Below are 11,907 nucleotides of genomic sequence, written 5' to 3'. Positions count from 1 at the left end.
AACCTCTTTTTGGAGGAGGGTGGTGACTGTCTCTGGGACGGTGGTGGCTGAGAGGAGGTTCTTGCAAGTGTGGTTGGATGAGGGTGAAGTGATGAGTCCGGGAGAAAAACTGAAATTGAGGCCGTCGATGAAGAAACGGATGAATTGGGGATTGGGATGGTTGGAGAATTCCTTGGCTAAAGCGGGAATTATGACGGGTGTGTTAAGATGGCTGGACAGTCAACTGCGGGATGGCTTGGTAGGTTTCTGGGGGCAGGTGGGGCGGGAGTGGGCGCCGCCGCAGAAAGTGCACACATGAAGCAATTTGCAAGAAGACAGTTCGCAGCCGCCCTCATTGAAATTATTGCAAAGCATTCTATTACCTAGAAAGACCAGAGGACGGCCGCGTCTGTCCTTGGCCTTTGTAGCCGCGGGGTAATTGTTGCTGTTGAATTTTGGAGGGCCGCTGGGGACACTGAACAATGAAGGAATGGCGTGGCTGGTTTGGTGTGAAGTGGAAGGGCGTGGAGTGGGACTGGTTGGAGCGGGTGCGATGTAAGTGCAAAGGGTGGTTGGATGGGCGGGGCAATTGCACAGGTTGCACGATGTCGCGGTTTTCCCTGCAAATATGCGGCAATAAAGCTCCAGGTCCATAGTGCCCCAGTATGTTGAAGTATTGAAGATTTGTAGACGTGATGCGGCTCTGGCGGAGAACTGGCGGTGGTACTCGTAAAAAAGAGCTCCTCCAAACCGGGCGGAGAGGTCCATGCAGAGGTATAGGTAGTCTAATCTAATCTAATTCCTGGCGCCGGGATGGGTAAGAGGAGCAGAGGGTGTCGCGATAGATGGAGAAAGCCAGAATGAATTCAGTTGGGGTGAGAATGGATGAGGTGGATGGGGTGAGGTCTCGGAGGGTTATTGTGACTCCTCCTACTTCAACAGACCGTGGGTGGAAACTGCTGGCGGATGGGCGGATGAGGGATGATAGATCGACGTCCATACCTAGCAGGATCTGGTTTCTCAAAGAAGATGAGACCATGGGGGCGTTGAGAGCGACGGCTGATGGAGGCATGGGTGCTGGCGTTGCTGTAGCGAGACAAAAAGAAGGGCGGGAGGGAGGGGGGGGTTGGAAAACACTGGGTTGGGAGGACAAGACGTCACGTTGGGGTTAGGTACACCAAGTGCATCGTGGGGGGGGGCCCCAAAAAGGGGAAAATTGGTCTGGGAGACACCAGTTTGGTGAGGTTGGTAACCAGGAAAGAGAGAGGGGAGGTAGGAGGGAGGTGCCGCCTGCTGCAGGTAATGGGACGGAGGGACAAACGATGCCGAAGGGAGAGGAGCAGGCATGTGAGACACGTGAGAAAGGTGGGGGGGTAGGAGGGAGGTGCAGCTTGCTGCGGGTGGTGGGAAGGAGGGACAAACGACACAGTAGGGAGAGGAACCGTAGGGATGGGAGCAGGCACATATGGAACATTAGTGGTGTAATTAATTAGTGGATTAATACAACCTGTTCCTAGTTTGTTTGGTACAAAACTAGTTGTTGTTACCACCATCGGTGTGGCTGGATGGCTTGGTAGGAACGCCTGACGTTGAAACGTGGTGTCGCTGTCATCAGCCCGCGACGGAGCCGCCGGCCGCGTGACGTCACCACCGCGCGACGAAGCGTCCCGTCGCGCAGCGTTACCGCCTCGCGACGAGACCACCTGCCGCGCGATGTCACCGCCACACGACGGAGCGACCCCCTGCTCAGCGACTCTGCCGCTATGTACTGGTGGAACGGCCCGCCGCGCGATGGAGCAACCAGCTGTGCCACGTCACCGCCACGCGACGAAGCAGCTGGCTGCGCGACGTCACGGCCACGCGACGGACCAGCGTTGTTGTTGTTGTTGTTGCGTGCTGTGGTGCTGCAGCTCCGGTTCGGTTGTGTTGTGGTAGATTCGAGCAGGTTAAAGAGTACCTGTTTAGAGGCAGAGCGGGCGAAACTGACCCCTTTGGTTAGCAAAGCCCTCTGAATTCCGGTTTTGCTCCAGTCAGAGATGAGAAGTTGGAGGGAGGCGACGGGTATCCCGGATCGGTGATATGGATTACGGGAAGATGAATGTGGTGGGTCCCGCTGATGTGGGGTAGGCCTGCGGCTGGTCCGGTTGTGAGGTGGGGAGATGCGGAACTCCCGTGGTGTTCTGTTTAAAGAAAACGCGGAGCCAGGAGGAGGGATGGTAATAGTGGATCTGACCGGGCGTCTGTTTGGTGGCGTATCCGGGACATACTGGGCCGAGTCCGGGAAGGCAGGAACCGCATCTTGGGGTAACGGGATCTGGTAAGTAGGTACCGGTCCTTGGGCGGCCGCCTGGCCGGCACCGACATATAAATCCTCATCGTCGGAGGCGTTCACATTGATGATGTGTGCCATTTTTTAGCAGTAGCAGTAGCAGATAGCAGTAGCAAATAGCAGTTAGGACAAGAAAAGTTTTTGGGAACTTGGGAACTAGGCTCTTGACGAACTTAGTGTGTGCTTGTTTACAAGAAACTAGCACGCCGCCATTTTTGGAATCTGGGTTTAAATACCCAGGTAGTTGGCAGGGGAGGAGTTGTCAGCTTGGTTGGAGATGGGTGAGTGGTTGGCACTGGTTGGCATGGGTGGAGTTGCTGGTGGCTGGTCAGAGAAGTGATTGATTGTCTTCTCCTTGGTCAACCTCCTGAACCTCAGTTGTACCAACTCCATTAAAAAACAGATCTACTGCACCCATCAAAGTTGAAGTAGAAAAACTAAAGTAAAACGTACTGGTTGGATATTAATGAAGAACTTGCAGGACTCCTCTATGGTCGGTCTGTAGACTTTTCCTCCCATCTTGAAGACGGGTGGAGGAAGCAGAGTCGGCAGGATTTTCAAAGCCCTGTCTACGCAACATAAGAAAAATACATATAACATCAACATTTAAATAGTATAGTAAAGATTGATATTTCTGAAGCAATATTGACTTTTCTGCCGTGATGTTGAATGGTAAAACAAGGTGTGAATTGAATAGCCTATTATAATCACAGGAAGTGTTGTGACATCTTATCAGAATCTGAATATTTATTGTCACATCACAGGTTTACAGGTGTAAAACAGAGGGTGAAATTCGTTTTTGTGCAAGCTCCATCATTTTGATTGTTTCCAGAAAGACAATGAAAAGGAAGGGGGGAGCAGGAATCAAAGAGACAACAAGGTATCTATTGAAGTGGTTCTCAAACTTCATGTATTTATGTATGTGTCCACGGACTCCAATCCATGTTGTGCAAGGGACCCCCATACAAGATGATTGCTAAAATATGTTTTTAAAAATCTGATCTACAAGCTCACGAGCCCCATTGGGACGCAATGCAAGCTTGTAGATCTGCTATTTCCAAAGAACCGGTGTGTGTTACATAGTAGGAAATAGCTTACCTGGTGTCATGTCATCAAACACTGAGGGCAGTTTTCCCTCTCGCTGGGCATATGCAAGGATTGGGTCACTTAAAGTAGCCCAGTTCTGAAACAGCTTTCCCACTGCATCTGGATGAAGCTGCTGGAAGTCTTGTGAAATCTGATACATTTTGAAAAACAATAGAACAGTGTTTAGAGAAATGATATGGGCTTGTAGTACCTGTTAGGAAAAGGGTTAGGCAGTGTCAGGTAAATGATTTAAGTCAGTCAATGCTTGGATTGTCAACACCCGTCCTGTGACCTAGGGACTATGACTATACATTTTACAGCAGTCCCTCTGATGTTATATTGCTTAAAGGGGAAATCCACCCATTTTCAATATTTAACTATGTCATTAATATAGCATAAAGGAGTTGTGTGGAAATAAGAAAAAATTTTAAAAAAAATTAACATTGCAAAAAAATTTAACATTGCAAAAAAATTAACATTGCAAATTACACTGTGATGACTCATCATGGTGTAATTTGCAATGTTAATTTTTTTGCAATGTTAAAATTTTTTGCAATGTTAATTTTTTTTTTATTTTTTTCTTATTTCCACACAACTCCTTTATGCTATATTAATGACATAGTTAAATATTGAAAATGGGTGGATTTCCCCTTTAACCACATGAACCCTCGCATTCCTCATCTGGTCAGGTCATAATAGGCAAACATTATTCAAAAATAGGTTAACATTGAGTTTAACAAGATCACAATGTGTCATGCTGTGATGCGTTGTGCACATTTATATTGCCAATTTTCGGCAAAGACATTTGGTGTAGAGGGGGGGAGGAGTGGACCAAGTAGAACCCTGGGGACTCTAGTCTACAAAGTATATATTGTAGGGTCTAAGTGGTTAAACATAAACTTGTAGTGCATTGCAGAGTATCAGTCAAATAGAGTATCATTCAAATAGGCAAAACTGCAATAGCAAAATCATTTCTTACCATGCCAGGATTGTCTACAAGCCTAGGGAACTCCGCCAATATTTCCGGGAGGCTTTTAGTTCCATTGCTGCGAATCCACTTGCCTCTATGTAGAGCTGTTTGATTCATGTAGTCCTCAACTTGGGACACTGGATACCTATTGACCTTCATCCATTCAACCATTTCAATAAGTTTTTCAGGAGGCACATCAGATTCTGTTGAATGATAAGTACAGATTCATTATAGCTGATTTCAAGTATTTGAGGTTCTGGCCTACTTGGAGTGTGTGCCAATCGGTCCAGCGGTGCCTGAGACTAGTTTTTAGAAGATGATGGACAGAAGAGTCATAGGACCGAAAATATAATCCCTTGCATTTGTCCAATCTAGCCTGGTGGGGATAATCAACATTGGTTTTTAGTATTACCTGGGGCCTGTTCCTCAAAAGGTGAATTAAATAAGCCTGGCCTTAAGCCAAATCCAGGCTTGACAAAGTCGGGTCCGAAAAGCCTCGTTTATTCCGTTCCTCGAACGCCAAGCCAGGCTGAAAAGGAGCGACTTTGTCGAGCTAGGCTATGTCAAGCCACGCTGTGTCCAGCCAGGATAATGAAGCCAGGCTGAATGGGCGGCGATTCGCCGGCGACGTATTTCTATAAAAGACCATGAACTCGAGCGCAGATTCCTTGAACTTGACCAATCATGGCAGCGGGGAACAAAACTCGAGCAGTGTTTTTCTCTGTGGCCGAACAGCAGCAGCTCATGCAAGCATATGAGGAAGCGAAACATGTTATCAACAGAAAAGGAAACGCGACCGCAATAAATAGATCCAGGGAGAAAGCGTGGCAAAGTACACACACACACACACACACTCTGTGCGTGCTTGCAAATTGTCTGTGTGTGTGTGTGTGTGTGTGTGTGTGTGTGTGTGTGTGTGTGTGTGTGTGTGTGTGTGTGTGTGTGTTTGCGACGGACGGGCAACAGGACGGACGGACGGGACGGGACGGGGGGGGGGGCGGGGGGTGTACTGCGACGGGGGCTGCAACGGGACGCACAGGACGGGACGGGACGGGGTTGACCGCGATGGGATGAGCGGGGAACGGGACGAGACACGCAATAACCCCACATTTGCAAGACCACTTTGGTAGAGATTTGGGTTGTGTAGTTACCTTGCCATCATGATGTAACTCCAAAGGTGGACAAGAAATAAAAAATAATTTCTCCATTGACTAGAAATTGATAATTTAAAATATGCTCCTTATTGACTTACAAAGAGGCTCCTTTAAACCCGTAACTAATAATTTATATATATATTTAAACATATATATATATATATATATATATGTGTTATATATTTTTTTAAATGGTAATATATTATCAAACATCTAACAACAATATGAACTATAGCAGTAATATAATTAAATTGATTATATCTTATTGTATTTATTTCATTTTATTTGAATGCAAGGTCATTAAAATGAGTCCATATTCAAACACATGTGTTGAATTAACTGTGGAAAAACTTGAAGAACAAGGCACTGGATTAAGTAAGCTTGGCTGTTAGCCTGCTCCTGACCAGGCTAACTTCACAGCTAATTGCCATGGTAACTAAGCTAGGCTTGCTTCAATTCTCTTTTGAGGAATCGGATAAGGCTAAACTTAGCCAGGGTGAACTGGCTAAACTAATCTTCAAGATAATTCAGCTTTTGAGGAACCGATTCAGCTCTAATCCTGGCTAAATTAAGCCAGGATAGGTGGTAAAGCCAGGCTTTAGCTCTAATTCACCTTTTGAGGAACAGGCCCCTGGTGTACTAGGGACGGTCTGTTCCTCTGGTTCTTGGTGGTGTGGTCGTTTAAGCCTTCTCATGCGCTTCCTGGCGTTCCTCAATCGCTCCTCCAGGAAACCTGTAGCAGGTTTTCTTCCCCGGCCAGGTGTGTACCAAGCTGCCTGTAAAAGAGACTATTAGATTCAGCTTAAATTGGCCTGGCGTAAACCATGAAGATGGTTACATGGGATTTTAAGGAGCAATCCAAAAATGTGCGTGTGACTGTGCACTAGGAAAAACTTTGAGCATATTTCTTTTAGATGTGTGTGTATGGAGTGTTCTCCTTTATGTGTTTGTTGATTGATTGATTGACTTACATAGCCACTGCCAACTGTAGTACCATCCAAATTAAGGCAAGGGAATTCATGCACCAAAGCCATCGCAAGGGCTTTCTTGGTGTCATTAGATGGCCTGTTGAATAGACGGTAGAAGTTTGTCAAAGAACGATGAAATGAGACAGTAATCATTGTTACAAATATATGACGATTCAAATCCCTGAATTGAACACTGAATGGTTATGCGCTTTTTAAGTGCATTTGAGTTCTGTGTCATTTTTTAATTTGACCTACAAAGCATTATTTTACACTTTGGCTACTCAAAAATAGCAGATACAAGCTCATAGTGTGGCACTGAGTGCTGCGCTACGAGGTTGTAGATCTGCTATTTTTGAAAAATCGTGAAAATTTGTGCAAAGCTTTGAATATATATTTTCTTTAACGAGCATTTGTAACTAAAATCTTTGCTTCTGGGGGTCCCTGGAACAAAATATTTTGAGATGGGGGTCTGTGGCCAAATACATATACATTTTTGGGTCCTTGACATGAAAAAGTTTGAAAACCACTGACATAATAATAGTTTTTAAAAAAAAACAGTTAGGATTTAGAAGACATTTAGTAGAATCGGCCTCAGGTCTTAATGGTGTGTGATAACCAGTGTTGGACAGCAACATTGTACATTTACTTTTTACTAAGTTCTTATGTCATCTGTTTGAAGTGTATGTTCACAGAATAATTAATATGATCTCACTTACGTTTCACCATTGGTTTCCAGCAGGTGAGATACAAGTAGTCTTACAAGTTGCTTTCTCTGATTGTTGGTGATGGAGCGCTTTTCTTCCAAACTCTGTAATATTTCTTTCCCCTGAGTAGTGCCTTGAAGAATCGGGCGAATTGCCTATAAAACATAGAATGAATCACAATGAAAAACTGACAAAACTCTTTTTCCTCAAATGTTCAGTATTTGTAGTGCCCCCCCCCCATCCAGTTATTACACTGGCCAGTCAATACTTACAAATGATGGTTGCAGGTTCAGAGTCACAGTCAGGTTTCCTGATGTGGATTCCTCCACTGGTGCTACTGAAGTGTCTGCAGAACTTGGAGAACCCTCTGCAGAACTTGGAAAACCCTCTGCAGAACTTGGAGAACCCTCTGCAGAACTTGGTGTGTTAGAGGCAATGGCAGTCTGTAGAGAATCATAGTCAAAGACTCTTTTTTATCTTTTTTTTCCTCTTTTTATATATATATATATATATATATATATATATATATATATGTATCTTTTTTTTTCTCTCTTTTTTATATATATATATGTATCTTTTTTTCTCTATTTTTTATATATATATATATATATATATATATATATATATATATATATATTTTTTTTTTTTTTCCTAGATTTTTTTGGGGGGCTTTTTATGCCTTTATTTTAGAGAGGGATAGGGAAAGTAGGCTGACAGGAAATTGGGAGAGAGATGGGGGGTGACACGCAGCAAAGGTCGCCGGGAACGGGAGTCGAACCCGCGACACGCCGCCAGGCCGGCACTGCAGCCCAGGGTGCCCGGACCGTCACGCCCAGGCCTGATTCCAAAGACTTCTTAAGACATATAGATGATAGAACAGTCAACTTCAGACTTCTGTCAACTGTATTTACAGAGACGGGATCAGGCAATGCCATCATCACAAATATATATCCGTCTACCCATATGTGGGCAGCTAATCATCAGCACAGCTGAACCGATAAGTGTGAAACTTTGCACGCACACTCCCAGTAGGCCAAGGAAGAACCTCTGCCCCACACTTTTCAAATCGCCTCATGGTGGCAACAGCCCACTTCATGTTTTGGCCTTTAACTCTTGAACCCTTGGTCGTACAGTAACAAAAAAGTTTCGCTGCATTGCTTGGCTCATGACTCAACTCCCGATATAAGTCATGCCCATTTGTGCTGGACTCGATTTTCCACCATTGTGCATTTTCTCCAAAACACTTTTTGCTGCTACTGCTACAGATTTTGAACAAAACTCATACAAATTGGTACACATCTTTGCAACCAAAATCATTTGGATTTTTCATATTCCATTCCAGTTGACTATAATTACGGGGCCAGAGCTCAGCTCTGGACCTGTTTTAAGATTGGCAGTATTCCGTTTCTGCCACTTTTCGCAGTTCTGGCTGAACCGTGCTGTCGCTTTTTACGAAACTCGGCCATATGGTAGATGGTCATGAAAAACTATCAAGAAATAATTCTCACAATCTTTCGTCAAAAGGTGGCGCTATAGCAAAATGCCAACTTTGAACAGGTACAACTCATGCCCTGTTTGACCTACAGCCATGAAACTTCAATACACATATGCGTCTACTCATGATGAACAACTTTCACCCTCTGACTTTTGACCTCTGACCTTTAGATCTCCCACCATTTTGAATTATATGAAAAACAGTTAAAACCTATCTCCTCCTGGGATTTTTGAGTAATCTGCACGAAACGTTTTACACATGAACTTTGGACCTATGCCGACAAACAAGCAGCAAATATTTTCCATAAGTGAAAAAATAAAGCTCTAATGAGCCAATGAATATTGCAGTTTTATGACAATTATTCATCTGCCCCTAACACATACATGCAGACTCACATTTCTTTGAAACTTTGCGGTAATGTTGAGGGTCATTCCAAATATCACTGAAACCAATCTTACTCCAATTGGTCAAAGGGGGGCGCTATAGCGATTTATTGAAAATGCAAACTTTAAACTGGCAAAAGTCATGCCTCGTTTGGCCGACAGCCATTAAACCTGCTTACACATGTGCCTTGACTCATGAGGAACACATGTATCACGTTGACCAGTAAGCTCCGCCCTTAGATTGTCCGCAATTTTGAGCAGTTTGAAAAACACTTAAACCCAGGATTTTTCAGCTATTTGCGTGAAACTGTATCATCTGTGTGATCTCCCTTTTCACAGGTTCTTGTCTGTTGGTCCAATGGCTTCTCCCTTAAGCGAGTGCCTCACGACTGCAAGGTTGCCGGTTCAAGCCTCACTTGATGCAGACTCATTTAAGTTGAAATGCAAAAAACATGACTGTATCAATGAATACATGTGCAAACGGTAAAGATAACATGAAATGCTTATTCGAGAGTATGTTTTTTCAATGTATGACATACTTCATTGTGAAAATAGCCGATCTACAATCTCACAACTTTTCAGATAGCAACGTTTTGTGAGCTTGTAGATCGGCTGCTTTCACTGGTTTCGGTTTCGAGGAGACATACAATTTCTCTATTGGTAAATGGTTTGTGAACGAGTGATCTTAGTGTTAGTGTTAGTGTGAATTCTTTTTTCACTGGTTCTGGTCTGTTGGTCCAATGGCGTCTCGCTTCAGCATCAGCCTCTGGATTCAAGGTCGCCAGGCAGTTCAAGCCTCAACTCTTGCTGGCTACTTTTCAATTGTATCGCACAAAACATGACTGTATCAATTAATGCATGCGCAACTGTTAAAGGTAACATGAAATGCTTCTTGGAGAGAGTGTTTTTTGCAATATATGACAAAATTGTGAAAATAGCCAATCTACAATCTCACAACTTTTCAGATAGCAACGTGTTTCTGAGCTTGTAGATCGGCAGCTGTGTTATCTCTTTTTTCACAGGTCTTGTCTGTTGGTCCAATGGCTTCACCCTTAAGTGAGTGCCTCATGACTGCAAGGTTGCCGGTTCAAGCCTCACTTGATGCAGACTCATTTAAGTTGAATTGCAAAAATGTATCAATGAATACATGTGCAAAGGGTGAAGATAACATGAAATGCTTATTTGAGAGGGTATGGTTTTGCAATGTATGACATACTTCATTCTGAAAATAGCCGATCTACAATCTCACAACTTTTCAGATAGCAACGTGTTTCTGAGCTTGTAGATCAGCTACTTTCACCAGTTTCAGCCAGGGGCTTGGTTCATGACAGAAGGCAAAAATGTATGATCTTCAACAGACAACTTCAGCCTGGACGAAGCTGTAGCACTACAGGTCGTGTCTCAGCCTGTGAGTCCGAAGGTCGAGCGTTCAATTCCTGTCAATAGCAATAGGTTGAGGTGTCCATGTGTGAGGTTCTTAACCTGGGATTGCCCCCCTGCGTCCTATGTATGTCCACCTCAGCTGGGTCGAGCTTAAAAGTAATTTCACCTGTTGGAATCATTTGCTTTGTCTCAATTTCAATCTATTCCGTTTCCATGTCTTATTGTGCTATTATTGCACTTTGCTTTTTGTCTGTCTGTCTGTCTCTCTGTCTCTCACTCTGTGTCTGTCTGTCTCTCTGTCTGTCTGTCTCTCTGTCTCGGTGTCTGTCTCTCTGTGTCTGTCTCTGTCTCTCACTCTGTGTCTGTCTGTCTCTCTGTATCTCACTCTGTGTCTGTCTGTCTCTCTGTCTGTCTCTCTGTCTGTCTGTCTCTCTGTCTCTCTGTCTCTCTGTGTCTGTCTCTGTCTCTCACTCTGTGTCTCTCTGTCTCTGTCTCTCTGTCTCTCTGTCTGTCTGTCTCTCTGTCTGTCTCTCTGTCTCTGTGTCTCTCTGTCTGTCTCTCTGTGTCTCTCTGTCTCTGTGTCTGTCTGTCTGTCTCTCTGTCTGTCTCTCTGTCTCTGTCTCTCTGTGTCTGTCTGTCTCTCTGTCTGTCTCTCTGTCTCTGTGTCTCTCTGTCTGTCTCTGTGTCTCTCTGTCTCTGTGTCTCTGTGTCTGTCTGTCTCTCTGTCTCCGTCTCTGCGTCTCTGTGTCTCTGTCTGTCTGTCTCTCTGTCTCGGTGTCTGTCTCTCTGTGTCTGTCTCTGTCTCTAACTCTGTGTCTGTCTGTCTCTCTGTCTGTCTCTCTGTCTGTCTGTCTCTCTGTCTCGGTGTCTGTCTCTCTGTGTCTGTCTCTGTCTCTCTGTCTCGGTGTCTGTCTCTCTGTGTCTGTCTCTGTCTCTCACTCTGTGTCTGTCTGTCTCTCTGTCTGTCTCTCTGTCTGTCTGTCTCTCTGTCTCGGTGTCTGTCTCTCTGTCTCTCTGTGTCTGTCTCTGTCTCTCACTCTGTGTCTGTCTGTCTCTCTGTCTGTCTCTCTGTCTCTGTGTCTCTCTGTCTGTCTCTCTGTGTCTCTCTGTCTCTGTGTCTCTGTGTCTGTCTGTCTCTCCGTCTCTGTGTCTCTGTGTCTCTGTGTCTCTCTGTCTCTGCGTCTCTGTGTCTCTGTGTCTCTCTGTCTCTGTGTCTCTCTGTCTCTGTGTCTCTCTGTCTCTGTGTCTCTCTGTCTCTGTGTCTCTGTGTCTCTGTGTCTCTCTGTCTCTGTGTCTCTGTGTCTCTGTGTCTCTGTGTCTCTGTGTCTCTCTGTCTCTGTGTCTCTGTGTGTCTCTGTCTGTCTGTCTCTCACTCTGTGTCTGTCTGTTTGTCTCTCTGTCTGTCTGTCTCTCTGTCTCTCTGTCTCTCTGTCTCTCTGTCTGTCTGTCTGTCTCT

General features: G+C 44.8%; 1 protein-coding gene across 1 annotated transcript in view; it reads right to left on the bottom strand.

Moving 5' to 3' along the window:
* Positions 1–2,536: 2,536 nt before the first annotated feature.
* The window catches only part of LOC308087022 (uncharacterized protein), a gene marked incomplete at both ends in the record, with an annotated part of 21,757 nt that continues 12,386 nt past the window's right edge, over positions 2,537–11,907 (bottom strand). The window contains 8 exons of the mRNA XM_080430664.1: positions 2,537–2,632; positions 2,762–2,877; positions 3,407–3,545; positions 4,374–4,570; positions 6,153–6,294; positions 6,490–6,583; positions 7,203–7,345; positions 7,463–7,633. Coding sequence (XP_080286790.1) covers positions 2,537–2,632; positions 2,762–2,877; positions 3,407–3,545; positions 4,374–4,570; positions 6,153–6,294; positions 6,490–6,583; positions 7,203–7,345; positions 7,463–7,633 — 1,098 coding nt within the window. The remainder of the gene's footprint in view (positions 2,633–2,761; positions 2,878–3,406; positions 3,546–4,373; positions 4,571–6,152; positions 6,295–6,489; positions 6,584–7,202; positions 7,346–7,462; positions 7,634–11,907) is intronic.

Source organism: Gymnoscopelus braueri (genome assembly GCF_963280865.1).
Source record: "Gymnoscopelus braueri genome assembly, chromosome: 6".
In the NCBI taxonomy this organism is placed as follows: Eukaryota; Metazoa; Chordata; class Actinopteri; order Myctophiformes; family Myctophidae; genus Gymnoscopelus; species Gymnoscopelus braueri.
Note: the sequence above shows the minus strand (reverse complement) of the source record. Positions and strands in the feature narration are given on the sequence as shown.